The 27,437-nt window shown below is 39.3% G+C and overlaps 1 protein-coding gene across 1 annotated transcript in view; it reads left to right on the forward strand.

Annotated features, from left to right (window-relative positions):
- The window catches only part of BRE (brain and reproductive organ-expressed (TNFRSF1A modulator)), a 165,993-nt gene that overhangs the window by 82,049 nt on the left and 56,507 nt on the right, over positions 1 to 27,437 (forward strand). The window contains exon 6 of the mRNA XM_010155743.1: positions 3,758 to 3,867. Coding sequence (XP_010154045.1) covers positions 3,758 to 3,867 — 110 coding nt within the window. The remainder of the gene's footprint in view (positions 1 to 3,757; positions 3,868 to 27,437) is intronic.

A 27,437-nucleotide genomic window follows, 5' to 3' on the forward strand; every position in this document is an offset into this window, starting at 1 on the left:
ACCATAAAAGTCGGACCTTTTACACTGCAGTGCACTACAGGGGTTTTTTTTACTGGCAAGGATGAGACTGTTGTGGAAAAACTAATAGGTGTGCATTATCACATGCTTAACAAATGATTTGAAACATTTTTACAAACATTCAATTTTTAAACCTCAAAATTCCTGTGGCCCAGGATGTGCTCTCTGTTCAGTAGAAGTTCAGTTCAATAATACCTTCTATAAAGCCTTGTGTGGAGAAGTTCTGTGGGTATAAAATGGTACTTTAACATGGCAATTCTAACCTTGGATGCTAATGTTTTATAGGAAACCCATTCTTAATTTTTATAAAATTAATTTTTCTTAAATAGAAAATGATTTTTTAAAATAAAATCATCTAACGTTAAGTGTGAGTTAAACGCGAATTATGAGAAGGAACATAGCTATTAAACATTAAAAAAATGTGTTGTGACTTGAGTTCAACAGCCTCTTTTTTCCTAAAAGGGGGTAATATTGCCAAAGCAATTGGATGTCACTGTCTGTTTTGAAGCCAACTGGAAAATAAAAATAGAGGTGATTTTTGCTTTGCTGCTCTGTTTAAATCTGGCCTGTTCTTTGAGAGAAATACTCATGTGAAGTGGGAAATGGGAAGACACTGTCTGGACAGAGTTTGGTAAGAACTGTTAAAACCACCTTTGCCTTTGGACTCATTGGTGTAATGGAAGGAAATGTCATTGCCTGGTAATACAAGGATCCATCGTGTCACCTAGTCACTAGCAGGTTTGTAGAGATGACCAGGAGAGATCGCTGAAGGAGAAGTTAAGTTGTGACTGGCACAGACAACATCAAAATGTCTATTATTTGAAAAGTCTTTCCACAGTTTATCTGTAAGGCATGTGGTTTTGGTTCAGTTTTATCAACAGCACTTGTAACAGACATACTAGGGTTGAATGCAGTTCCACCAAGCAGATTCTTGCTTAAGTAAAAGTAAGGAAATCTGAAAGGAATGAACAGTGTGATGTGGGATACAAAGGGACTTCATCATGTGTCTGTGGCCACCTGAGCAATAATGTTGAGGAACTTCATGGTGTTACTGCACTTCATCTTTTTAAAACCTACATGAATGTTGGGGGTTTGCATCTTTTCTAGTTCACAGTTTTAATTTCTGAGGTATGTGGGCCAAATATATACATCCATTTGGAAAGGGATGGTTACAGAAGAATGCCGGTTTCTTTACCCAAATTTGCGTCGGACAGTAGCTCTATGAAAGTAATGCAGGACTGTGCTGACAACAGTAGGTGCGGTAGTGTTTGTTGTGTGATATTTTTGTAAATGAAAAAGATCACGTTTTGATTCATTGCTGTTACTGCACACATCATCTTGCATTGCTCTTACATACAAAGATGCCGTGATGATTTAATGGGGTTTTGGTGTGGCTTTTTTTTTTTTCCCCCTCTATAAGACTTCATGTTAAAGTAGCCATTAGTGAGTGTAGAAAATCCAGTGTAATAATACTGTATGAGTTAATGGATGCCATAGAGGTGTTCTCCTAATCTGTTTTAGGGTTGGTTGAGGGTTTTTTCCATGTTTTGATTCTCTTTGATCAGTAAGCACCTGGGGTGGTGTTCTAGACACAGGTCTTTATATGTGATGTCAATCCATATGTGCACATCAACTTAAGCACAAGCACTAAATGCAAGATTAAATATGTTTGGTTTTGCCCATGCAACTTGTAAAATTCATGTAGGTTCTATTCTGTAAAAACAAGTTATCTGGAAAACATTACAAGCAAAAGAATATGATCTCGGAAGAACTGTATAGGTACATGGGTGAATGTATGACACGTACTTGTCATCTCTTGAAGAATGCCCATTAAACTAAAATCTTTTTAATCATTAGCATTACTGCTTAATCTGCCTTAATAGTTCTTTTCATTTGATTGACAATTGGCAAATTAATGGGAAAAAGCCAGTTAATGCCATACTTAGCTTCAGAAGTGAAAGCTGTTCCTTATTTAAATTTTTCCTTAATGATGGAAATATGTGAAATACTAAGGAAAAGGTGAGGGTGGGGGTGTGGGGGGGATGGAGATAGCACTTTGGTGTTTTTGGTGGGTTGTTTGTCTCACTGAAAAGGTTTTGTAATCTGTGCTGGTTGTTCTGCTGAGGATGGTTTCCCACTTGGAAATGTGAAGGGAACATTGTGGGTCACGAGGTCCTGTCTGTCGCTGTTGCAGGCAGCCATGTCCTATAATCCCATCCATAAGCTGATCCTACCCCAACAGCCCGGCAGCTAGCTTCTGTCCTCAGCGCTCGTGTGGAGTGCTGTCCTGCGACCTTGGCTTAAAACCGTGTTCTCATTTCCAGCCTGAGTGTGCTCGTGACCGTTTTGTAGGCATTTCTCAGAGCACACTTCCCTTTCAGCTGTCAGAAGGGAGCTGCACACCAAGTCAGAATTTAAGAAAACACTGTCAGGTCTGTCTCATTTTTTATCTAAGACAATTAGGCTTTTTAAGACCCATTTTTCCCTGCAGCGTATCACCCAGTTTCTTGGCTTGTTGCGTTCTGCACGTAATAGCTGGTATGCAGCTAGTCTCTCTGGACATTAACAGTTTCAGTCCTGCCAAAGCTTCAAATGGCACGAGATTGCCTTCCTGAAACCACTCGGCAGTCACTTTTTGTTTTGTTTTTTCCTCCCCAGATAGAGCAGGATCTCCTGACAATGTTTCAGTGGTTTGCACGTTCCTTCCTCACAGCTGCTTGTGGGACGGAGCATAGCAGGCCGCGCTGCGCCATGTTGATCCTGCTGTGAGCACATATCTGCTGGGCTATCTATTTCCTCTCGTATTTTTCCAAAACGGACAAAAACAAATGCATCTTGGCAACTTGCTATGTACATACGCACAAACACGTCCAAGGACGTCTCTGTGAGCAGCAAGTGGCACCGTTCTACTTGCTGTGGATGCAGGTGACTGCACTGCTAACTCATTGCTTTCTAACTAGAGGCCAGGAGCTGAAGTGAAGGTGTGTGTAGCAGAAATACACTTGTTCATACTGCATGTGATTTGTGAATTGGAGAGATGTCAGGTCCTAACGAGAAACAATTTGTTCTACCGGATCCCAAAACTGTAGCTTGATTGTTCTGATACAAAGAAAGCATAAAGTGTGGATGCATTAAGATTGACTGGCACGGTATTTAGCATGGATTTTTTTTTCCTCTTAGAATAGTTTTTATAGCGTATGCAGTCTTTGAAAGTAATGCAGTGGTTTAATTTGCAGGAAACTTCGGGACAATGAGTTCTAGATAAAAATTTCTGATCGCAAAAATGTTTTTCAACCACAAGAGAAGTAGGAGTTGAGTACAGCTGAAATTTTGGCCCATATACTACTTTCAAAAATAACAAATACAAAATCTGTGGTCATAACTCAGTGATGTAACATTTTTTAAAAAACCTTTGCTAGTGTTAAGCCAAGAATTCTTAAAAAAGGATGTCTGCATCTATTGAAATATGTAGTCCAGCTAATTTGAGCTACGCTACTGTACACTTGCTAACACGGTAATTTTATTTTGATACTGTAAAGGAAAATAAGGATGGTATACTATCTTCTAAGTTCTAATACAGTAAGAATAAAAATTTGCAACCTGTTTTTCAATGGTTACGCTTTAGATTCCTCACTTAAGTGTCTCCTAAGTAAATCGGTATTTGACACTAGTTATCTGTAGCCCTGTAAGTACTCAGTTTGTTAATTGCTATTTTACTTTTATTATTCTTTATGTACAGGATGTGAATGAAGATCCTGGAGAAGATGCTGCACTTCTCTCCGTTAGTTTTGAGGATGCAGAAGCTACTCAGGTTTTTCCTAAGCTGTATCTCTCCCCACGTATTGAACAGTGAGTGAGACAGTTTTGTTGTTTGGGGTTTGTTGGGGTTTTATTCTGGAGTATGCATTCTATTTCATCTTGGAATTTTAAAATTTTTTCTTGATAGATGTGGGAAACATTGGCTAGGCGGTAACATGCTATTGCTTTAAACTGCTTAAAGTCACAATGATTACTGCAAGTGTGTGTGTGGTGGAGAAATGCTAGATCTTTCAGCTGGTTCTGTGTCTATGGCTGCATCACATATGGACAAAGACAAGTCATCACAGGCTATGTGGGATAGTCTTGTGATATCATAATCCATGAAAACTCTGCTGTGTTTTCCTGTAGCAGTGTATTTTGAGTGCCTCCTATGGTACAGCATACTGGTAGCTTTTTCATAGGGTAATCTTTCAGCTCTCTGTATAAACATAATACATTTGAATAAAGAACTGTTGTAGAAGCTAAAGGGCTTTATTAACTGTGTTTTAGGAATTTACAGCTTTGTTTGTGGGTTTTTTTTTTTTTTCAAGAGAATATTTGAATCTTTAATTTTAAAATTGTGGAACCTCGCTGATCTGTTTACCAGTTGGCAAACAGATTTGCTGAGAAACTAATTTCTACTCCTAAAATGTAAGGGTGAGATTTAGAAATCAGTCTACTGTCATTAAATTTCTCTTCTTTAATTTCTGGAGTTTGGAATATCTTAATGATTCTCCTTCCCTTCAGTATCTCAGCTTGGTATGTCTGCTTTGAAAAAGTAACTCCATTAGACTATGCAGGTATAAAACAGTCCAGCTGGTCTAGCATTGTGATGCTTCAGTGATGCTTTGTTTTTCTAGTTAATACTGGAGTGACTTTCCTCTGAACTGGTGACAAGACTTCTGAGTAGAAAAGAAAAGATAAGAAATACTGACTACTACCGTTTTATAATAACTCAGTGATAAAATTTGTGCAAGCAAAGGAATGGTGTATCTTCACATTTTGCTCAGCAGGGCCTTGGTCTGGATAAACCGTTGGATGCAATTGTAAAACAAACAAACAAAACAACCCCTCCCAAAAAAAATTATTTAGATAAAGACATAAGACTTCAGAGATATTTTATTCAAGAAAGTGTAAGTTACACATGCACATGCAGACACACACAGAATATATTTAGAAGCTTTTACATTTTCATATTTTTTATCAATTCGCTACTTTTTGTCAACAATAGTTGAGGGAATAATTGTAGCCACGCGGGTCATTATCTTTCCATTCCAAAGGGTGGTTCTGCTCAGCTACTGTTAAAAGCAAATGGGCTTTCGCTAGTTTCCATTGTATTTATGGAATAGTCACGTGTTGATTAAGTGTATTTCAGGCCACCCAGGTATGTCTGTCTAAGTGACCCATGTGCTAATGAATACATTGCTTATTTTTCCACTTTCACTAGTATCTTTAGAAAGATGTTAACCTCCTGATACCAAGCAGAGAATAGCAATGCAAAGGACCACTGTCTTCCCAGAAGTATTGCATTTTCTATCAGTGCCCTAAGGAGCATCTGATTTTAGGTGTGTGATGTAGACCAGTATAGCAGATATTTGAGTGGTGTTAGTACGTATCTGACACGTCTGACGTATTTATGGTTCTGTCGTTTATAGCTCCTGTGGTCATGTTACAGTCAAGCCAGTAGGCCCTGGAGTTCCGTGCCACACCTTTTCACATTATCCGTCTATCAGAGTTGAGATACTTCACTCATCTAACTCACTCTGTCCGTATGTCTTCGTAAGGTATCCATCACAGCATCTAGGTAGTAGTAACCCGTACTACCAGAGTTGCCTGTGAGCTGTTGTACCTTCCTTTATTCTACTGGCTACTTTTTATGTTCCATGGAGAAAATATATGGGGATATTTTAAATGTTTGTTCGATTGCCCTTAATAACAAAGATATAGCTGTCTCTTGTTCTTTCCCTAATTAGCAGAGGCTGACAGTCTGGATATTTAACTTTCCAGTGTTTGGGAACTGAAGCAACAAGGCGTACTTCTTTATACTTTTTGCCAAAAGTACAAAAAGCCTCAAGAAGCCCTGAGGATTAGTTTAATGACTTGAGGCCATGGCATGTTACATTTGAATTGTGTTCTGCTTATAAAAGTTCTTTCCTGCTGCTAACAGTAATTGCATCTACAAAAGCCATGTAAGCAAATTACCAGTCTATTTTTTTTATGCAGCAGATTTTGAGGTGGAGTAAGTAGTAGTTGACAGTTCCCAACATAACATTCCCCACTACTCAACAAAACAGGAAAATACCAGATTCCCACAATTATTTTGCTAATACTAAACTCTCTTCACCTTAGGAATAATGAGCAAACAGGAATAGCATTTTCCTGACGTATGGAAAAACTTTTTCAGATAGAAATGTTTCAGCTTTGTAGAGAAATAAGAGCAAAGGGCCTGTTTGTGTAACGTGAGTGATGTCCTGCTCTCCCAAGAGGTTTCATTGCTGTTGTGCTCCACCATATAAACATGCATTCCCACACTGCATTTTCTAAAACCGATACGTACCCACAGATCTTGTCAGCAAATTTGAGCCCTAGCAATATGAATATAGTGTTTTTGCTTTGAAGGGCAATTGTAAAGCACTTCTGCTCTATTTTTAGATGGATGGTAAACATAATACTGGTAAGACTGACTGCTCTTTGTCATAGACTCTGGAAGATAAATTTGCAAAATGAGGGAAATGTACACTTTTTATGCTTGGGGGTAGAGATGTTAGTACATCACTTGGCTTGGAAAAGCTCACGTATTAAAGCAGGGGGTAAAAGTGCAGTAGTACTTGACTTGCGTGATGTGGTATCTGGTGGCGAGAGTGTCCAGTTCTCACAGTAAAAAGCAACCCCACTCATGGGGATGGGAAGGATTTGTGTTAGTTTATACAAATCTCAGCAATAATTATCATACCTATACCTGGTTTAACTCTTTCATTAAAACTTGTATTTAAAGGAATGTTGTTCAAAACACAAACAACAATTTCTAGGTAATGTTCTCTTAATATGATGTCAGTCAGTTTAAAAGGCTCTCATTTTGTAATTTTAAGAATTGTTATTCTTTATTGCACTGCATCAGTAATCAGATACAGTGCCAATAACAGTTGCTTTTAATGATCTAAAAGATTAGATTAAGTTAAAGTGAAACGGAGGCATCTGTATTTGCTTTGTTTCAAAACTATTATAACTGCAGTATCATCAAACCAAGTTTCGGTGCACTTCTGGAGGAAGTGATAAGCTGGGAAACCCCACAGGCTGACCACCCAGCTTGAGAGAACGGTGCTTGTCAGCATCCCTGAGCCTGTGTCCCCAGCGGGTCCCGCTTTTCCTCCCACCTCGGGATGTGGGACTGGCCGCAGAGTGCTCCTCATCCCCCTTGGGGAGAGGGTCAGAGAGGTGAGCAGGGTCAGGACTGGAGGCCCCTTCCTTGCTCATCCACCTGAGCTCCTCCTGCTTCAAGGCAGGTACAGACGGATTCTGAAGCTGCTTCTGTAGGACGAGGAGCTGATGGGATATTTACCTTTGATGCCTGTGTCACGTTTCCGTGCTTTATTCACAGTAGTCTCTAAACCTGTCAGTAGAAAGCTTCTTGCTTGCTCAGAATTATCTTTCTAGTGAAAGTATACTAGATTTTCATATGAAAAGTAGATTTGTAATAAAATTATCCATCATATCTTTTGATATTCGTTTATTATAAGTCCCCAGACTCTAAATCCAAGGAGTCAGTGTGAGATGGAACAACTAATCTCTATATTAATGCTTAAAATGTGTGTCAGTGTGCTACACATGAATGTGGATCAGAAATTAGGGTGGGGTTTGGGTTCTTTTTTTTTTATATATTTAATGTATATGTTTATTTTCTTTCATGAGTTGTACAACCTAAAGAAAGTAAAAATGGGCTTGTCTTGCTTCACATTTTTAGAAAAAAAAAAAGACAGACATGAGGGTAGAAACACCATTGCTCAGTGAATGCTGTGTTCCCTGGATTCACAGAAATAATCCTGCAATAAACACTGTTGTCCTGGAGGGCTTTTCTCTGATAAATATGCGGACGTGAATATGCTAAGAAAACCAGCTGTCAGTAGAACTTGTTTTGCTTAAATGGATCAGGCTCCATGCTTTGGGGACTGAAATGGTCGTTTTTTACTGGTCCAGGAGCTGTGCCAGAGGGTTCTTCGTGACTGAGGGTGGTATGCAGAGTTCGGTGACTACGTTTAACCTTCTCATGTGGGCAGGGGAGAATAACAAGAACCTGGTCTGAACTCTTAGACTTTAAATGTTTCTGTATGTTTTTCACGGGTGGAAAAAAAAATAGAAGAGAAAATTAAACATGTTTATTTGCTTTAAGGTGTTTCCTATCTTTTACCTGTCCTTTCCTCTTGGGAGTTGGAGGAGGAAAACCATAGAATATTATCCATTTACTGCCAGGTGCTGCCTCTCTCTGCATTTGAGATGCAGGGGTACTGTGAAGGGCTTTGAAGTTGGCATGCCATACTGCTGGGTGCACGACACCTGTTGGAGCCTGCTGTTTCAGGATGGTTATGAATACACAGTCTCTAAATGAGTGGTCATGTTTAGGCCTTTTTGTATGTCCGGCTTTGTAGAAGACAGAAGTAAGGTCTTCTGTTTGGCATATTGAAATGTGCGTATTAGTCTGAGTTGATGGTTTCAGTAGAATTGCTAGGAGACAGCCAAGACAGTCCATGACTTCTTCAAAACCCAGAGCAGACATGGAAAGCAGGCATGACACTTGCTTTGCAGGGCTTTCTCATCTGTTAATCCCAGTTTGGTCATGCCTCTACACAATGCCTGGCCAGTGAGTCAATGGTGTCTCCTGCCTACTGTATGCGTCATGTCCCCATCATCCAAATCTTCTGAAACTGTAGCCACTACAACTCTTTCTGTATCCTAAAAATAATCTGTTTTGCCGCAGTCACCTTTTGGTGGCCTGCTGACAGCTTCTGGAGAGATCAGGGTAGACTGGGATTGACAGTCAAAATGAATTGACTTGTACTTCTGTCCCGGATGTTCAACTTTAGCAGCTGTTCCTTTTTCTTCTGAGGCTGATACAGAACAATTAGTGAAAATGGTTGTAAAAGAACTAAGATTATGTGTCCATCATCTAAATGGCGCTTTAAAGCTGGCTATGATAATGCTGTCCTTAAATGGTTCAGTTAGTGAGATTTTTAAGATGGTTTTCTTTCAGCTAAGAGACTAAACAATTAGACTTAGTAATGAAGGATGACATACTTGAGACAGTTCAATGGGACTGATTGTGTTGCTAGGTAATGAGGTACCAGTTTCTCTATGTAGGAGATAGTGAGGGGTAGTTTTTGGTCTGACGTACGTTTTGTGGCAATCCAAAGCACAGTGTTGCCTCGAGCCTCAGAGCAAAAAACTTGGAGTTGACTGTTGGGGAAGGGTTTGTGTCTTCCTGGAGGTCTTGTCACATTTCTCTCTGAGTGTCAGCCTGTATGCATAAGGTTATGTAACCTGAGGGTGGCAGGAGTATTTTTAATGGATTTTCTTGTATAATAGAAAAATGCGTATAGAAAATGGAATTAATTAAGAAATTACAAAAGAAAACAAAGGCATGATTCAAGACAGCCCTCTCCAACTCCCTTCCACTACATACTTCTGCCTAGAATGGAATGGTCTACAGAAGTTTCAGTAGTTTTAAACACACTTGTTTCCTTTAGATGCAAATCCTTCCATTAAGGTGGTGTATTTTTTCACTTCTGCACATGTACTTTATTCCCGGTTGCCTTAATCAAACATACAGTTCTGTTTCATGTTATGTTGTCACGTGCTATGGGTATGCCATGTTTCACTGTAATAATCCCTGTTTCAACGCAGGCATTTCTAAGGACCATTGTAAAGCTGTACTATCCTAAAATATCCTCCTCAGCACTTTCACTGCAGTCTCACTGCTTCTAGGTGTGTTTGCCTTCCTACAAAGAGTGATAATGAAGGAAAAAGGGAACAAAGTGATTTTTCTTTAGGACACCAGACAGTATTATTCATAAAGGTATACTTAGTTCTTTACAGTTGCCTGTATGTTTAGACTTGCATCTTTGTACAGTGAAATTGTCAGAAGCAGTTTCGTTAGCAAAAACTATTCTGGCAATGACATTGAAGATTACTGTCCTCTCAGTTACTAGCTAGGCCAGTAACTAGTATTTTTTTAAATCTTCCCCTGTATTTGCAATAATTTTTTTTTTTTTAAAATAATTATTTTCTTAGATTGTATTTACTTTGCTACTGAAGTTCATTTTAGTTGCACAAGTCTTACTTCTCATGCAGCAGATGCTTCTGGCTTTTCTATTGCTTATGTTGTTCTTATAGTTTGGGGGGTTGGAGGGCATTTTCATTGCCATTCTGACATCTCTGGTGCAGTACTGAAGTATCCGCCTCAGATATTTCCCCAAGACATTAGAGAGCAGACTGCAGATTTCATCTTCCTTTCCTGAAATGTTTTTGTAGGAGAAAGGAAGCCTGCGGAACAGAGTCAACCCATGTTGGTGCTGAACTCTGTCTGTCACAGGTGGTGGGATGTTTTTCATACCTAAGAATTAATAGGAATCTTTTATGTAGGACCTTTTGTTCTAAAGAACTGTGTGGGCCAACTGTAGGGCCAGCTTTGAACGCCTTGAAATGTTTTCCATAGAATTAGTTAGGCTGACCAGAGAAATTTGAAATAAGTGACATCTTTTTTTTTTTTTCCTATGGCTTGTGATATAGCAATAGTAGAGCAAGCAGGAGAGACTGGTAACTGGGGTTAAATATTAACTTAAAAATTTCCTAACTAGCTGTTTCTTGAAAATGCAATGAAAAAAATCAGGTCCTACCTGAATTGTAAAATTTATACATAGGGAAACTTAACTTGGAGTTTGTCTACGGCTAGGTTAATTGTGTTTTGATGGCTAATGTGCTGTTGTTAAATGCTACTTTGAGAAACAAAACCAATGAAATACAGAGTTGCTGGGAAATCACAACTGAAGCAATAGTTTCTCTGTTGTTAAACATACTTAATTCCACAGACTCTCTCTTTGGAATGAAATAGCTGTTGCAGAAGAAAAGTGCTTCAAAGTTACTGACTGCATCAAATTTAAAAATTATCTGACAAGTCTGAGACTTCTGCCAATTTATCCTTAAATGTAATCACAGAGCAGGTCATGTAGGGTTTTTCTTTAAGCTTGAATCTGAGCTTTAGCTCTTCAAATACATCCATTCTAACTAGGTATTAATTACCAAAACTGCCAAACAGTAGTTACAGTGAGTTAATTGGAATTTGTTTTGGCAGCAGATGCAGTGACTATAGAAAGACACATTTACTCAACAGTTATGAAAACTCAAATTTCCTAGAGTACACTTTGAACCGGCTTTTGTTGCCGCGTGGGTATTTTTCCCAGTTCTTGATGCAAATCCAAACCCACCACTACCGAACATGATATCTTGTAACAGAGTACGCTTTACTGGAGCTGATTTTTGCGTATGTGGAATATGTGGCTTGCTTTCTGAGTACAGTGGCTAAATTATTTGTTTTCAGAGAACTTCACTGTAACTGCCATCTGTACATGACAGTGTTCTGTCTTCACGCTTCTCCTATTCTGTTATTTAAAACTGTTAACAAAAACTCAGCTACTGTTTAATGCTTGGTCACGTTCAATAGGTACAAATCTCAGACCGTTTTGAAGTGAAGAGGTAAGGATTTTCAGATCAATCCTCTAGAAAATGTGAAACACAGGATGAAGTTGTATGTGAAAGACCTTGGTTCTGATTGCCTCTGTCATCTTCTTCCCCCACCCCCACCCCCCCCAGCTGGGGAGAGGTGGTAGTACCCACCAGGAACCACTGGCACTTTGGCAGGGAATGTGGTGGAACGGGGAGTGTGGATTGAGGAGGATGGCAGAGGAACAGTCCTGCAGGGAATCTGATGGGTAGGAGGGGAGACTCTAGGTGGGGGGATCTTGGCCTCGTTGCCTGTGTGATCAAAAGAGAGGATTGAAGTTCGTCCTTTGAGATGGCCAGAGGGTTCGTTCCCCTGCCGACCTGCCTTTTTCCTATAAGCTTCCTAACCCCACAGTAGTACTAGGTACAACCTCTGTTTTCTTCACTTTCTGCCTCCCTCTTCCCTACCAGAAATCGGTGGCATTTTGAACTTCATGTCTTCTTGAAAGGAGCTTTAATATCTCCTTAATTATCTGTTGTAGGAAGATGCCATTTCCCCAGAATAAATCGTGGCTGATTTTACAACATGACTACCGGGTTTCTGGGGGTTTCCTTTTCCCTAATTATTGTCAAGAATGTGATTCATTGTGTTGCTGATTTCATTTGAGATGTATGAGGCAGTCCCAGTCTGTCCCACTACTTAACTGCACGCGCTACTCGGCTCATGTGAATGTTGGCTGAAACACCGTTTACTTTCAGCCGTTGCACATTGGACCTACATCGAGAATAGGTATAAAAGACATATTCCCAAATGCGAGACTTCTTGTTGAATAATCTTTTCCTAGATAACAGATACCCCTTTGGAAATATGAAACTTCTTTCCTAGGAGCTTTCCTCTGGAGAATCCCCCTTACAAAGCACAAGGATTTGTTGAATTGTAAACCCAACACAGGCACCCTGTAACTATACTAAACTTGAGCTTTCTTTAAATGAAAGTGTGGATTGTAGGCCATTTAGAAAACTCATTTTTTGAATGGAATGGAGTTGCAGTATTTTGTAGGTTTGCGTTTTGAAAAATATAGTCTTTGTAGAAAGCAGAAACAGCCAGAAACATAATTGTGGAAAGCAGGGCTTCATGTGATTCCCATACATTTTACATCTTGCATTCCTCTACAACCAGCACTTCTTGAGAACTCCTGAAGACTACCAGGACCTGATTAATCTGCAGCCTGGAAGAAACACACAGAGGTAGTTGGAGTTGGCCTGTGGGTCACCTTACATCCAAGGAGCTGCATAGTCCTTTCACGTTTAAAGCAGCTCTTGTTTTAATCAGGAAGAAATATTCTTGTACCTGTAGTCCTCTTTTGTACGTCGTATGAGTATTGCTCTCCTTGCTGTCTTTTGTTGAAGATCAGTGAATTCTTCTGCTGTCTTCAAGTGGTCACAGGCTACAGCTAAACCGTGGGACCCACTTTTGAGGTTTACACCCTGGTCAAATTCAAAACTAGTATCAGAAGAAGACCTGGATATCCAACATCCCACTTCCCATCCTGATTGTCACTGGAAGAAACCCCGAGCACTTGGGTAGGGACAAACTTCTGTGCTCCCACAGGTCTTTGATCTGGATGATTAAGAGCCAAAACTGGTGTACACTGTGAGGCATTTTGCATTGTTCTGTTTTTTTGCAGGCTTGTGGGATTTTACTTTTTGGTGCAGTCACTGATATATCTAACTTAGAAAACTTGAAAATTCTTATTTAAGACATTTATCAGATGTGATAAGGGGTAGCAGTGTTTTGAAACTGTTTCATTTCTGTAGGCTTATAAACCATTCCTGTTTTTCATGATTTCTACAAATTTTCTAGCCAATATGTTAATGGAAAAACATCATGACCTTTGTATATATATAGTTTGGAAAACATACATGTGTGTCGACAAAGAATGTTCTAGAACTTAAATCACAGCTCTCATGTGTGATATTTAATATGTGCATGCAGTATGTGTCAAACAACCCACGGAGGAAGACAGATTTGGCAAGAAGTGAAACTTCAATATACAAGAATGTAGATTCTTTTTCATTGAATTTTATAACTAATTTCTTTGAGCTGGTTCCTGGTCAGGGGCTGCTGAAAATACGCGAAGAGGAAACTTCAGCTATTTAACAATTTCAGTGGACAAAAGTCTGTTAGTACCAAAGTTACAGACACCACAGTGCAGTGGAAAAACCTGTACAAATAGAGCGAAACAATTCTGCTCGCAGATATTTGCTGTTGAAGCCAATAAAAGGGCTGTGCTCTTCTGTGCGGTTTAGTGATGTCAAGCTCTGCTTGCTGGAGGCAGCTGTGCTAGTGCAATGCTTTCCTGACCTTAAATAGCCTATATGCTGGGTAATGCAAGCATTCAAATATAAATGCAGGGCACATGAGGACAGAAGGAGGCCAGAAAAGCCATCTAGGCCCCTTCCCTCCCCTGAATTAGTCAGTGTCTTCCTCAGTATTCTTCTCTTCTGGTGTTTGTCCAAGATATTTACAAAACTGTTTAGACTAATTGTTCCCCTGTGTTGCCTCAAAACTGTTTATTCCATATGTTAAGTACTGCGTGCAAAGCAGTTCTGCTTTTCAGCGTGGCTGCCGCTTGCTTTCCTTTCCTTTCCTTTTCCTTTCTTTGTGGTTGCCTTTGATAGTGACCCAAACAGCTGGGCAACCTCTGTCTGTCCTGGGACGCTGGGTACCTCGCAGCGGCAGCCCACTCCTCTGCCCAAGCCCTTCTCGCCAGGGAGAGTAAGATTTTCTGAGACATTCTGTGGAGGAATTATCCTTCAGGTCCTGGTTTTTGGTCGATTTCCCAGATATTTTTGGGTGTTTTATTTTTTTTTCCCTTGTAGTCTGTAGTGGTAAGATGGTTAGATGGCATGTATGTGTAATTACATAGTGACCCTCTTAATTTATTCCATTGCTCAAAGATTGGCTGTGTTTCTTTTGTAGCTCTAATGAGGACTGTGTAACTCGGACCACCTCAAATCCTGTTGTTTTCCGTTGGTACACTTGGTTTTGTTCCCTTCTCTTACTGCCTTTTTTTTTTTTTTAAGTTCCATCTGTATTTTCTGGTTTCTCTTTTGGCCATTTGTTTTTAGCTGTGAGCACATCTCTGAAAACGTGTTTCGTTTTCAAGGAGTGAGCCTCTGGTTTTTTTGCATGTCAGGTAGCAGTTTTTCCTGCAGTTGACACAGAAACTGTGGTGTGAGTTGGTTGATGAATGTAAATCATGACAAAAGAAGTCTTGTTGAACGTTTAGGCAGTGTTTGATCAATTCAGATCTAACGGCCCTTTTAATTGTCTGAGGCACAGAATCAGTCCATGTCCAGCACAGTCATTCAGCATTGTCTATGATTTCAGTGCCTTTGTTCTCTTTATTTTAAAACATTTCAACATTAACATTTTTATAACACTTAAAAATGTTTATTTACATTTCTTTTAACATTACTTCTCTATACAGATTATTGCTTCCATTTATAAAAGAAACAAAAACGTGAGGATTTTTATCCAACAGTGAAAACGAATTATTCCATTCTACTGTATTCGTCAAAACCTGGATTACATGTAGTTGAACTATGCTTTTGCCTCTCCATGACAGAATTCTGTTTAGAGTATGTGTCTCAGCAGTAACAGGGAATGTCTCACAGATTAATTTGTTTACTAGTTTTCTAGTATTATTTTAAAATTTTGGAGGTCAATTTGTAAAATATATCCAGTTGCTGCACTTATGATGTCTGTAGTGGTTTAGTAGAAAATTCATTTGTAGCAACTAAGTGGCAGATTTCACATCGGAGTCATAGAGCTCTTTGTTGGAAAGGAACTCTGAATCATCCAGCCCAGCTTCCTGCTTGGCACGGGACCACTGCCAGCACTCGCTCAGGGTTTGTGTAGCGAGGCCTGTGTCTGGCCATGTCTTGAACGCTTCCCACAGTGGAGATCCTACAGCCTCCCTGAGGAATTGGGCTGCTGCTCTGCTAACCTCGTTAAGGGAGGACATCCTCCAAAAGTCCTGTCTGAGCATCCCAAGACCTCAGTTGTCCCAGTCCTTGATGTCATAAAGGTCACTCTGGATTGAAGCTGTGCAGTTTGTTGTAGCCCTATTAATACGTCGTTAACAGTATCCCATTTGTCATGGTGGTATGGAAGCAAGGTACTCTTCTCTCTTGAGCTACCATGCTTCCATTGCAACTCTGGATCAGTAACAGAAGCTGTCAACACCACTTGCTTCCTCCATAAATTATGCTTTTTTTGTTAGTCTCTTTATGCTTCTCCAGCAGCACGGAAGGGTGAGGTCTTAAGGATATACTGCTGGCTTGGGTTTGCTCTGGCTGGAGCTCATGATGAGCTGGTATAAAGTGAAATTAAGTTCCCATCTCACTGCTGGCACACTGAAGGGAAGGCAGCGAGGGTACCAGTCTGCTGCATTCTGACAAGTATCACCAGTGTGTGGACCTTTGGGACTAGCTGGTATGTAACATAATTTAGAGCAGTGTAGAGCAGTATGGGGCCAAAAATCAAAGTATTTGGGTCAGTATGATGGGTGGTTGTATGCCTTACCACACCAAGGCACAGAATACAGGGAAACCTCTTTTACGTTTTCTTTTTAACTCTATATTGAAGGCTTCTGGTCTCTTTTCAGTACAGAAATACTAACTTGTATTTTCCTTTCTTAAATTTCATATACTATAGCAAAATTAAAAAAAAAAAAGTGCCCTGAAATAGAACCACTAGTCACTAACAGTGAATGATCTTGGCAATGCAACCAGCAACATGTACACATACAACTGAGCACACTTAAAATACTAGGAAAAAAGGATAGATTTACCCTTTTGGGTTTGTTTGTTATACTAATGCTATGAAAGTCTAGTGTTCTATTTTTGTTCATCTACCAATCTGTTCAGCATATTTTGTTTAATAGTTTAATGATGGAGTCTATATGCAACCACCCATGTTACATCAGACTCTGTGCAACTGGAATGTTGTTTACTTCTCACCAAGGCAACTCCCTGTTTTTTGTTAATTAATATCTAACAAGGTCCTGCAGCTGACTCCCTTTAAAGTCAAGAATGTAGGGGTGTTCAGGATATATAGGCACACTGTGCTGAGGCCTTGTAGCAGCAGTGCCTTTCGTGCAGCTGGCCGATTACAGGAGACGGTTTGGAGTGGGTTTTTTTTGGTTTTATATGTATGTGTTTTCTTTTTTCTTCCTCAGTTATGTTGGACAGGTTGTGTTTGTACTGCTTGTGCACAGTCCTTTAATACCTGGTGCCATGAAGTTATTTTCTTAAGCAACAGAATGGAACTAAGATGATTGGTGGGAAAGTCTTATAGAGCAGTAACCTCTCACTGTTCTTTTGGGGACTAAGGGAGAACTCACATGACCGAGGTGGTCAAATTGGCAACTGTGGCTCACGTTTAAAAAACAAACATTATTTTTCCTATTTTTGACAACAGGGTATCCCTCAAATGTCCCAATTTCAACTGTACCAGCAGGGGATTTTTTGTTAAATCTTTGTGTTTTGACCAGGCTTGATTTGAAATGACACAAGTAATAGAGTATACACAGTTTTCTTAGAGCTGTTCCACTGATAAAGTGTTTTAATGTCCTTTAAACTGAGTATCTGTAAGTTTTCACTTTCAACTTTAACGTGTTTATCTTCTTCGTACCCTTCTGGGATTAGTTAGTACCAAATATTGTCAGGATGTGTGAAAGTGTCCATGTATGTCAGAAAGACTTCATGATTAGGAAACTAGAACCAGATAGAGTCTTCCTTTGACAATCTCAGTCTGTACCAGATAAATGTTGCTTGGCTTAGAAATGGTGTCTCTTTTATAGTAAAAATTTTGCATCTAAAATGTCTTCCCACTTAGTGATCTTCCTTAATTCCTGCCCTGCCTTAGCTGTATAGGCTGTCTTGGGGCTATTCTCATTTAGGTTCACTGACAATGTGATACAGGTTCTTCTAGCATGTCCACTGTTGTCATTTGAGCAGTGTGCTCTAAAGAAAATAAAATAAAAAATTTGGTATGTGCAGAACTACATTTCTTTCCACCATGAAAAAAGTATTTTTAATAGTTCAGTATAATTTTTGAGCCTTGACCCCTGCCAGAATATCTCGGTAACACAGAGATAAATAGATACTGCAGTTGGCAAGCTGATTATAATTGTATGGTATGGCAAGCAGAAAAGATCTTTGCATTTAATTCAATCCTAAAAACCTTTACAAATACTGGATTCTATTTTAGGAACGAATAGTAGGTAAATAGTGTTTCATCCAAAATCTGCCAATTACTGATTGTGTTTGTGTTCTCTTGATTTTTATTTTTTTTAAAGTTCCTTTGTTGTAGGAGGACATCTTGGCAGAGCTTCACATATGTGGTTAAATGCTTGCTGAGCCACAAGCAAATAATACTGAACAGTTAAGCGTTTCTTCCTGCATCACCAATTTCTATTCTCTTGGGTAATAGGAGTTCAAATCTGGGCAAAGATTACAGGCATCAACCTGTCTGATTGGATTAATAATGTAGAAACTGTTTCTAGCCTCCATAGTAATCTTTTAAAGTTGGTCTTGTGGTAAATTTCTCAACCCAGATTTTGCTTTTTTTTATTATACCAGCAAATAAATAGGTGAATAACTCTTGAATGCTAAAGAACAAAAGACGAGTCTGTTTCCAGTTTTCAGGCTTGGCCAGGAGTTCTGCTAAAGGATGTTGGAAATGATTATTTGGAAACCTGATGTGTAATGATGATACAGAGATGGCTTCCCGTATATTGACTGTGGGGTACTTCTTTTTAAACACTGTATCACTTTTGTTTGTGTGGCATTTTCAGCCTCCCAAACTACCTTTTCTTGGAAATGAGAAGCAATTCGTTTGAGGAAGCATAAGTTTTCCAGTTGGTGTGTTCATTCACATCTGGAATGGAGCTCATTGGTTGAATATTATAATAAAGAAAAAAGGTGGTTTTGATACATTCATTTAATGATGAAATCAGTGCTGCACATGGCAGATCAGGTTTGTTGTTGTGTGTTGCCAGGGGGAATGACCTCAAATCATCCCTTTATCGTAACCTTGCAAAAAGCTCCAGTAGCATATTTTGGGGTAGTAGGATCTATATTTTGAGTTGTACCATTACATTGAACGCACATTGAAAAACCTGTCTGAAACTTAAATTTACTTTTCTGTTCCTTTGTAGTTGTGTTGGAGTGACAGTTATAGCAACACTTGTGAGGGTGGAGTTGTGTTACAGGAACTCGTAGGGAGCTTTTGGGAAAGAGCAATCCTGACATTAATATGCTGATGGTCAAGGACTTGGCTTACTGTCATTTCTTATACCTAGACATGGCATGAATTCAACTTTAGTTCTCTTCAGAATGCTGCAGTAGGCCTCTATAAACTCATCTTATAATTTTATACATGCAATGCGAGACCTAAATTCTTAGGAAGGCAAAATACAAACATCTTTGGGAAATTAATTTGGTCCTTTGGAATTACTCCAGTGTCTGGGCAATATTGATACGGTACCTGCTGAAGAGACTTTCGTCTTGATTAGGACACCAGTCCCCAAACTGATACTTGAAATGTCGCAACTGTGTCTTTTAAACTGGTTCATGTTGAAAGTTTCCAAAAGATGTGTTGAAGTATAGTACTGATTTCTCCTCCAATAGTTAATTCAAATATCTGTTTCGTTTGGGTAGCTCTTAGTACCATATGAAAGAGGGGAAAAACGTATTTGAAGTAATACAAAAGGGTTTGGGATTTCGTGGCTTTTTGGATTTTTGATTTTTTTTTTTTTTAACAAAACTAAGTAAAGTTAGGGCGAAAAAAAACCCCAAGACTGTATCTTATAAGTGTATTTTTAATATTCAAGTGCTTCCCTATTTTCCCCAGTGTCTCCAGCAACCTTTCCCTTCCCTCCTTCCCTTTACACCCTGTCACCCCCCAAAATTCTCAAAGCTAATACACTGGGGATATTCCTGAATCTGTCTTCTCTGTCACTTTGTTGAACTAACATACTCTTGTCTTGCTAGGTCTTACCCTGAAGTCTCTTCCTTGTTCTTTCAACTAATAGAAATACATTTTAAAAATACAGTTCTCTTTTCCCCAGCTAGGAGCTTTTGCTCATGTGTTCTCCTTCTTCCTTTGGAGTTGAGCGTGTTCCATCTCCCTTTTAATGTAGATTTACACAGAAAGAAAGATGAAAATGCCTGGTCCTGAAGATCATTCAAGGGAATCTAGCAATTCTGGGGATTCCCTGGTAGACAGATGGTAGAGTGCCAGATTTTCAAGGCAAAGTTTGAAATTTTAGATTAAAAGAATTTTTGTGTCTTTGGTATCTTGAAACATCTACCCTGAGTTTTAGACTTGATAAATAATAGTTTGTAGTCACCTATTCCCCCGACTTCCCTTGCTTTTACATGAACTGCATTATTTTTTTCTTCTTGCAAATTTAGAAAAATCAGACCATGTATTGGACATAATTCCAACCTTTCCCAGTGTTTGGCTAGATGAGCTACAATTAGTTATTTTTAGTCCTGACCAAGTTTGCATAAATGTTCTTCAGGTTGACACTAATTAGACACTGAATAAATACAAGGTTCCTTGAAGGATAGAGTGCTTTTCCAAGTACTGACCACAGCTTTAGACAGGTCACTTTCCAAAGGAGGTCTCCAAAGAGACAGGAATTTGGAGCAGGTGTTACACAAACCATAGGAGTGTAAGTTGGACGTGTAAAGACTTGGGTGTCTTTTTTCCCCACAAGTAATACATGCAGTTTGAAGTCACTAACTGGGCAATAAATCAGATACTGGTTTTCATGTATTGTCAAGTTGAAAGATGAAAATTAGACATTCTCCCAACCAATTTTGTCTTCCGTGCTCTGAAAATATTTAGGACACCAATCGTATTAGAAACTTATGGATACACTGAATCAGTTGGTAGTGGTTGCATGTCGCTGGTTTGGTAGACCTGGAGAAGAGGAAGAGATGAGTTAGTTACAAGGAATAATCTAGGTATTAGTATGCAGTACTTGAAAAGTTTGTGATGTATGTAACCATGACCTCCAGTCTCTTCAGTAGAGTATTGCAATACTCTGCAGTATTGCAATCACTAATTTCTAACAAAAAGCTGCTCTGCCAGGTCAGTCAGAACAGAGATGCCAATCATTTCTCTTTCCTTTATGTGCGAAAAGTGTATCTTTGGTTGTGTAGCTCAGGTGCTGCAAACAGGCACCACAGTATTTCAGGAAACTTGCCTCTGATAAAAGAAAGAGAGTTCCATTCTTCGGTTGTGTATCTCAGGTGTGTAGCTCAGGTTGTGTAGCTCAAACAGGCACCACAGTATTTCAGGAAACTTGCCTCTGATAAAAGAAAGAGAGTTCCATTCTTCCCTACTGCTTCTGCTTTTGTTCCTTGAACCTTTCAGCACAGGATTTCACAATAAGTGCAAATCTAAAGTGTCGCAGATGGTGAACCCCCTTGCCTCTGACTTACTTGTTTCTAGAATAATATCAACCTTCAGATGTTTTATTTATTGTAAATTTTAAGTGCGTTTTCACCCCTCAACCTCCCCTTTTTGGTATTCTATTTTTCCTAAGTTGATTGTGTTTAACTATACAACCTATATGCTTCTACAGTAGGAAATTTCTGATACCTTACTGCTGGGGCTTTTTCTGTGTCTTACAAGATAGCATCAATTCCCCAACCTATTACAGTGTTCAGGGATGGCAGCAAGATCGTAAGAAAGGGAAGGCTGGGAAAGATTAATGATTGCTGTTTATCTGATTTTAACACAGCAAAGAAACTGAATGGCAACTGGCAATTGGTTGGACCACTACTGGAGTTGGTGGTCTTGTAATTCCTCAGAGACAGATCTTCGGTCTGATGGTCTCCTCCATGCTGTAATTCTGACAGGTCTTGTTTGAACTCCCAGGGAAATAGCCAAGAACTGAATCTGACTGTAGCTACTGAATTTACCTCCCATGCTTGGAGGGCATTCCTTTATCCTGAGTTTGGAGGGCTCATGTGGAGATGGTTTTGTTGTTGCTGTGCTATGGAAAACTATTAAATGGACTGTAGGTTTTAATATTGAGGTGTGCTAATTTGCAGAACTTCAAATAATTTGTTTTGTCCAGTTGTACTTGCTAATATTTTTATTTCAAGTTCTCATTAATAAAAATACCTCGAGTATCAACTCAAGCTTGCATTGTAACTCTCCCAGAGACCGAACAAAGGAGAAGAATGTGGCATCGAGTAAAATGATTGTAGTTGTCTTTCCCCCCTTTCCCCCCACCTCTCGGGAAAGGTTCAACAGAGCTAGCTGTATCTCCCATCACCTGCATCTCTACTATATAGTGCAGTGGCTTGAAAACAAAGAGCACACAAATAGAACCAGGCGGCAGCATTGGCTAAGTACAAAATTTGTTCATGTAAGAGGCCTTAGCAGCAGTGCTTGTGATTGCTGTAAGACCTTTGATCATAACCAGCATAGCCTGCATGTGGATCATCACTAATGCATAAGTGCATCCCTCAATCACCGCTGTGTTTGAGGGATATGATTTGCTTGCCCTCCCCTCTCAGGATCTTGCAGCCAGCCGTACTTGTACTCAGTGATATCGCTGTGCAAAGGAATTTGCTGGTGGTGTCTTTAGGCCAATTGTGTCCTTATTTGACTCCACCTACTCTGAGAAGTTTGACATACTCTGTTTCCCAAAATAAATAGTGTTTGGGGTTTGGTTGTTTGGTTCATAGTGTTTCATTCCCGTGGAGGAATGAATAGAGTAATTTTGTAACCTTGATTCTCAGTTTACTTCCTTCACTCTCCTCTTAAACCTCATCACGGCAACTGTTAGTGTTTCAAATTCTCTTTCAAACAAGTCCATGCCATCCAAATCGTGGTGGTATGTGAAATGTAATGTTAGGCAACTGTTGATATTGTCAGAGGGATTGTATGTTAAGCTGGGGTGGGGAAGCTAGCACAGTACGTTTTGCAGAGCTGTGCATTTTTAAAAACATCATCGTGATCCCTGGCGTATCACTCGTACTTGCAGAAGAGGGCAGGGTCCTACACCTTCAGACAGGGTGCTCTTCCAGATGTTCCACCCAGCCTGAGTTCATGTCAGACAAGTCAGGTCATTGTTGCAAAGCTATTGAGGTATTCAAAGGAGGATCTATTTGTTTCAGTGTGTCATTCTTTTTATCAAATGTAGAGCTCTTTGAAGGTATACCACCTTTCATTTTGCTGATCACATATTTACTTTTAAACCTTCTCTGGTGGGAAGGCAATATTAACCCTTCTGAAGTTTTGCCTTTCCCCTCCCTCCATTAGTTCAGGTTACAGTTACAACCATTTTCATTGCATTTTTAAGCAAACCCCATCATTTAAATGATTAGTATCTATTTTAATCATATAATGCTGTGATAAGACTTCTATTTTTTATGTTAATAGCAAGATATGTTGTGATTAAGGTTTATCACTGTGAACTGCCTTGCAGTAGCATCTAAATATGTTGCCCAACTAGAAAATTGCATGCATGTGCAAAATGATAGCAAAGTTTATAGAAACAGGGCTAGCACATAGGATATTTTGCCTTAATAGTTCTCCAACCCTAGGTCATTGGTGGCTTGGGGTTGAATCATGTGTATTCAGTAATGCTGAATGAATTTCTCTTCCATGGGCTTGTCCGTGGGCTTTGAATATCGCAAGAGGGTATTTCATAACTCCACTACATCTTGGATTAAGATCTACCTCTTTCTGGTTTTGAATTTAGCTCCTGTTAGGTGTAATGCTGACCACTACACTTGTGTTGGAAGAGACAGCAACTAGCCAATTCTTATTCACATTTTCCACATCACTCATCATGTTATGGGTCTCAGTCATACTCCTGCCCCCATTTTTTGCTTTCCAGACTGAGTTGTCCTGCAGATGACTTTGTACTTCTTTCCTCATAATCCCATACTTCCTTATGTTTTGGCTTTTTATTTAGTGCTGACCTGAAGTTTTAACTGAACTGTCAGTTGTAACTCTTAAGTTCAGCTGAATGTTCAGTTTGGCGTCCATCACTTTATATTTTCGGTTGGGATTGTTCTTTCCACATGCATCACTTCATATTCATCTGTGTTAAATCTCCTAATTCTTGCAGTCATTCAGTTGTTCTGCTTCAAAGACTGTTTATTACTCTTCATGGTCAGAACTTGTCTTGACTACCCTCAATAACATATCGTCACCAGACTGAACCCCCCACCTGCTGACTTATCGCCGCTGTTAGAGCTACTTATTTATTCTTAGTTCTTAGTGACTCTTTCAAAGAGCTGCTGTAAGAGTGAGAGACAGGTGTGTCCCCTAACTGGGAAGGACTCAGTATAGCTTTTACGTAGCGTGTATGCACGCATACATGCTGGGAGGGTGGTTCTGAGGTGAAGACATACCCATTTGCCTAAAACTTAAGGGGGCCCTCCCAGGAACAAAAGCCAGCTTTCATTATGTATTTGTCTCTTCCATGGCCACCTTCTTTAACTTGGTCTTCTCTGAGTAGATCTTAGGTTTGCTGTGCTTAAAAACACTGGTGGCGATTCTCCAGATACCTGGGGCTCTTAGGATACTGTTTGTTCATGTTAAATTTCTGTTGAGTTTTCCCTTGTGGTGCCCGTCATCAGTGCAACAGATGACCTGCATCGACTTCAGCAAGGGGCGACCTGTCTTTGAGCATCCTTAGGAGCAACTAAAGGAAAGTTCGTGGTGGTTTTTGGGTTTTTTTTTTTTTTTTTTTGTAAAAAAAAGCTAGGTAGTGCACTCACCAAAATGGAAACAGTTTAAAGTCCAGAGAGTTGTTGTGCCAGTTCAAATAGGTGTGAACAGCAGCATTTCTGCTTTTTGCTGGAGGCGTTCTGTCCTCCAAGAGCTAACTATCCTTGCGTAACAGGCAATTGTTTTACAGTAAATCTGTACCAAATCAGTGAGTAGCTTTTACTAGAAAATCTTCCTAGACACAATGCTCTGAGAGCAGGTTCCTGGGGTGTTTTTTTTTGCTTTTCTCTTTAGTCTACAAGAACAGAAAAATATGCTCAGTTTTCTGAAAAGTCAAGTGGTGGAAGAAACAAGAACAGCAAGGACATGTTCCAGTGCCTCTTTGTTTGTATAAGGTATTTTAGGTAGTGTTGGGGTTGTATAATAAATAAGGAGAACTGGTCTGTGAAAAAACAGGACCTTCCTGACACGTGCATTTTGTGTTATTTTTTTTAATTCAAACTGGAGGAGATGGGCAGAGTACCAAAAACATTCTCTAACTTAAAAAATAGTGGTAAACCTTCCATATTTACTGCTGTACCCAGTGAACATAGGCAAGTTTTCATCACCTTCTGATGTTTTGACCATTCTTTTCCCTGTGTTGACTTACTCACCTTCTTTTCCCACTCACTGAGCAAGATCAGTAAACTTACTGTGAAACTACCAGAAATCGACACAGCTTTTTCTCTAACACAAGCTTCAAGATCACCAAAAAAAAAGGTAAAATTGGCTGAAGGAGACTTTTAAATTTTACAGTGTGGGTACTGCCCAAGAAGAGATTTCTAAATGCATAACATGTCCAAAACTGAACTATGAAGACTAACAGATTCTTGCTCTGAAGCTTTGAGGGGGGAAAAAATAATGTGGTCATATCTCTAAACTTAGACTAAAAGGAGTTTGTCAGGTATTTTCAGTGGTATTAAGCAACTCCTGCTTTCCTGTAAAGCTGGTAGCTAGGAGAGCTAAGAACCTCTGAAATTTGCTGCAGTTGGAAATTGCCTCATGTTTTCCGTTATAAACATTTTTCTTTTGTTTTTTATTTAGAAATTTTTCAGTTGCAAGCTGAGGTTTTCCATATGAGATAACTGCATCAAATGAGTACTGCTTTGAAGCTTCCTTAGGACTAGCATATTTGTCTCACTGATCCAGATTTCCCTCCCTCAGGGGCATCGATACCTTTTTCTATGACAGTGTGGAGATATACCCTCCTCTGGTACCTCAGGTTTAGAGCGCTTTATATGGACTCCCTCTTCTGCGTATGCACCTGTGTGCCCTAATGGCAAAGGAAGGAGGTTACTAGTAGTATATTAGCAGTCCTGGGGCTGTGGTTAGGAAGGCATTTGTAGAAGCTCTTGCAACAGTGGTTTTGACAAATGATTTACCTAATGGGATGAAGTTTACTATGCCTGTTCTTATTCAGGAAGCATCTCAAGAAAAATTATCCATCTCCTTGAATTGCACATGAAATGGGAGTTTAATCAGTTGCTTTTCACTTTTTTATTTAAGCTTTCAGGGTAATCAATAGGGTTGGTTTTGTGGGGTGGGTTTTTTTTTGGAATTGCTTTAGCTTACTGCATAGGCTGAGGGTGAGGTCTTGGCTGCGTTCCCACTGGTAAGCTCTGCCAAGGACTTCAGTAGAATTGTAAATTCCTCCTTAGATACTTTGTGTGGTGGGAAACCGGGGTTATTTTTTAATCTGGCTTCCTAAGAAAATTAATTTTCTTTCCTATAAAAATTAATATGATCATATTGTCTTTGCATACAGTATCTGTAATTTCTGCCCTGCAAACATTTTTTTGAGCCTGCTGGCCTGTTTAGAAAAACTGGCAGGAGGATAGAAGTCTTGAAAATAGAAAGTTCCTATAGTTTCATTAATATAACTTCTTAGAAAGGCAGATTCTCTTAATGCTACCTGAATGAAAGGCTGAAGCCCCTGAGTAACTGTATTTTGTGAACAGAATCAACATGGGAGAAATAAATTATGAATATTCTAATCCTAGGAAGTGCTTCAGTCAGAATTCATGCCTTATTAAACATCAGAAAACCCTTTCTTCACTCAAGATTTGTATCCTGAATGTATTCTCTGATGTTCTTACAAGGCTTGAACACTGTTTGAAGCTTTTCCTTTGGCCAAGTCATTTAGGGTATCTTTCCTGTGTGGTTTCTCTGATGTTTAATAAGGAGTGAACTCATGCTGTGCTGTGGCTTTAACACAACTCAGTTAAAAAGTCAATCTGATGCAGTAGAAGTCCATTGGAAACCAAACTTTGATACTGTGCTTCCTTGTTATTTATGCTGTGAATAGTCCCGGTATAAGCAAATACAGATAGGTAAACATTGTCTGGCAGGTATTCAGGCATAAATGGAATACGGAGATTACATCCTTGGAATATTATAGCTGATGTTTACACACATAAAACTCATGCAATATAAAGAGGTAATTCATCAACCTTCAGTAGCCACGTCCCTTTCTTGGTATGGCATTAGCATTGGTAACACTGTGTTGTTACAGCACATGTGCGAAGGACGAGCAAATTACTGTTGATGTGGAAACTCAAACTCTGAAATCGTGAGTCTTCTGGGGGTTTAGGGAAAAAGAAGTGTTATTTGACTTACTGCTACTTGTTGTGTACAAACGTGCGCATGAGGGTCATACAGATGCAGGTGGTTATATGGGTAAAGGCTGTATCTCATTTTATCGCCAAACCCAAATAGACGTTCAGATAAGGATTTACGTGTTCAAGGTTATAACAACTGAAATCTGTGTACAGTGCATTGTATCCAGTATATACAAATGCCAAATTAGAACTGGTGTACATTTAAAAAAAGGACAAAATAAGAGCAGTTCTTTCATTTGTTGTCCTTCCTGAAGTGAGAATTAAACAATTTTTTTTAAGACCCTACCTTGCTATTGCTTTCTGTTTTTTAGCATGAAAACAATATATGAGATATGAATCCTATGGTTCTAAGCACAATTTTATATTAAACCAAGGTGGGGAAGTATTTACCTAAGTAAGAGGATCAAAGTTATCATTCACTCATTTGCATTCCAAAACAGCTGCTTTTTTAAAAAACCTTTGGCTGATTCTTAATT

The sequence above is a fragment of the Eurypyga helias genome, unplaced genomic scaffold, assembly GCF_000690775.1.
Source record: "Eurypyga helias isolate BGI_N326 unplaced genomic scaffold, ASM69077v1 scaffold14867, whole genome shotgun sequence".
NCBI lineage: Eukaryota > Metazoa > Chordata > Aves > Eurypygiformes > Eurypygidae > Eurypyga > Eurypyga helias.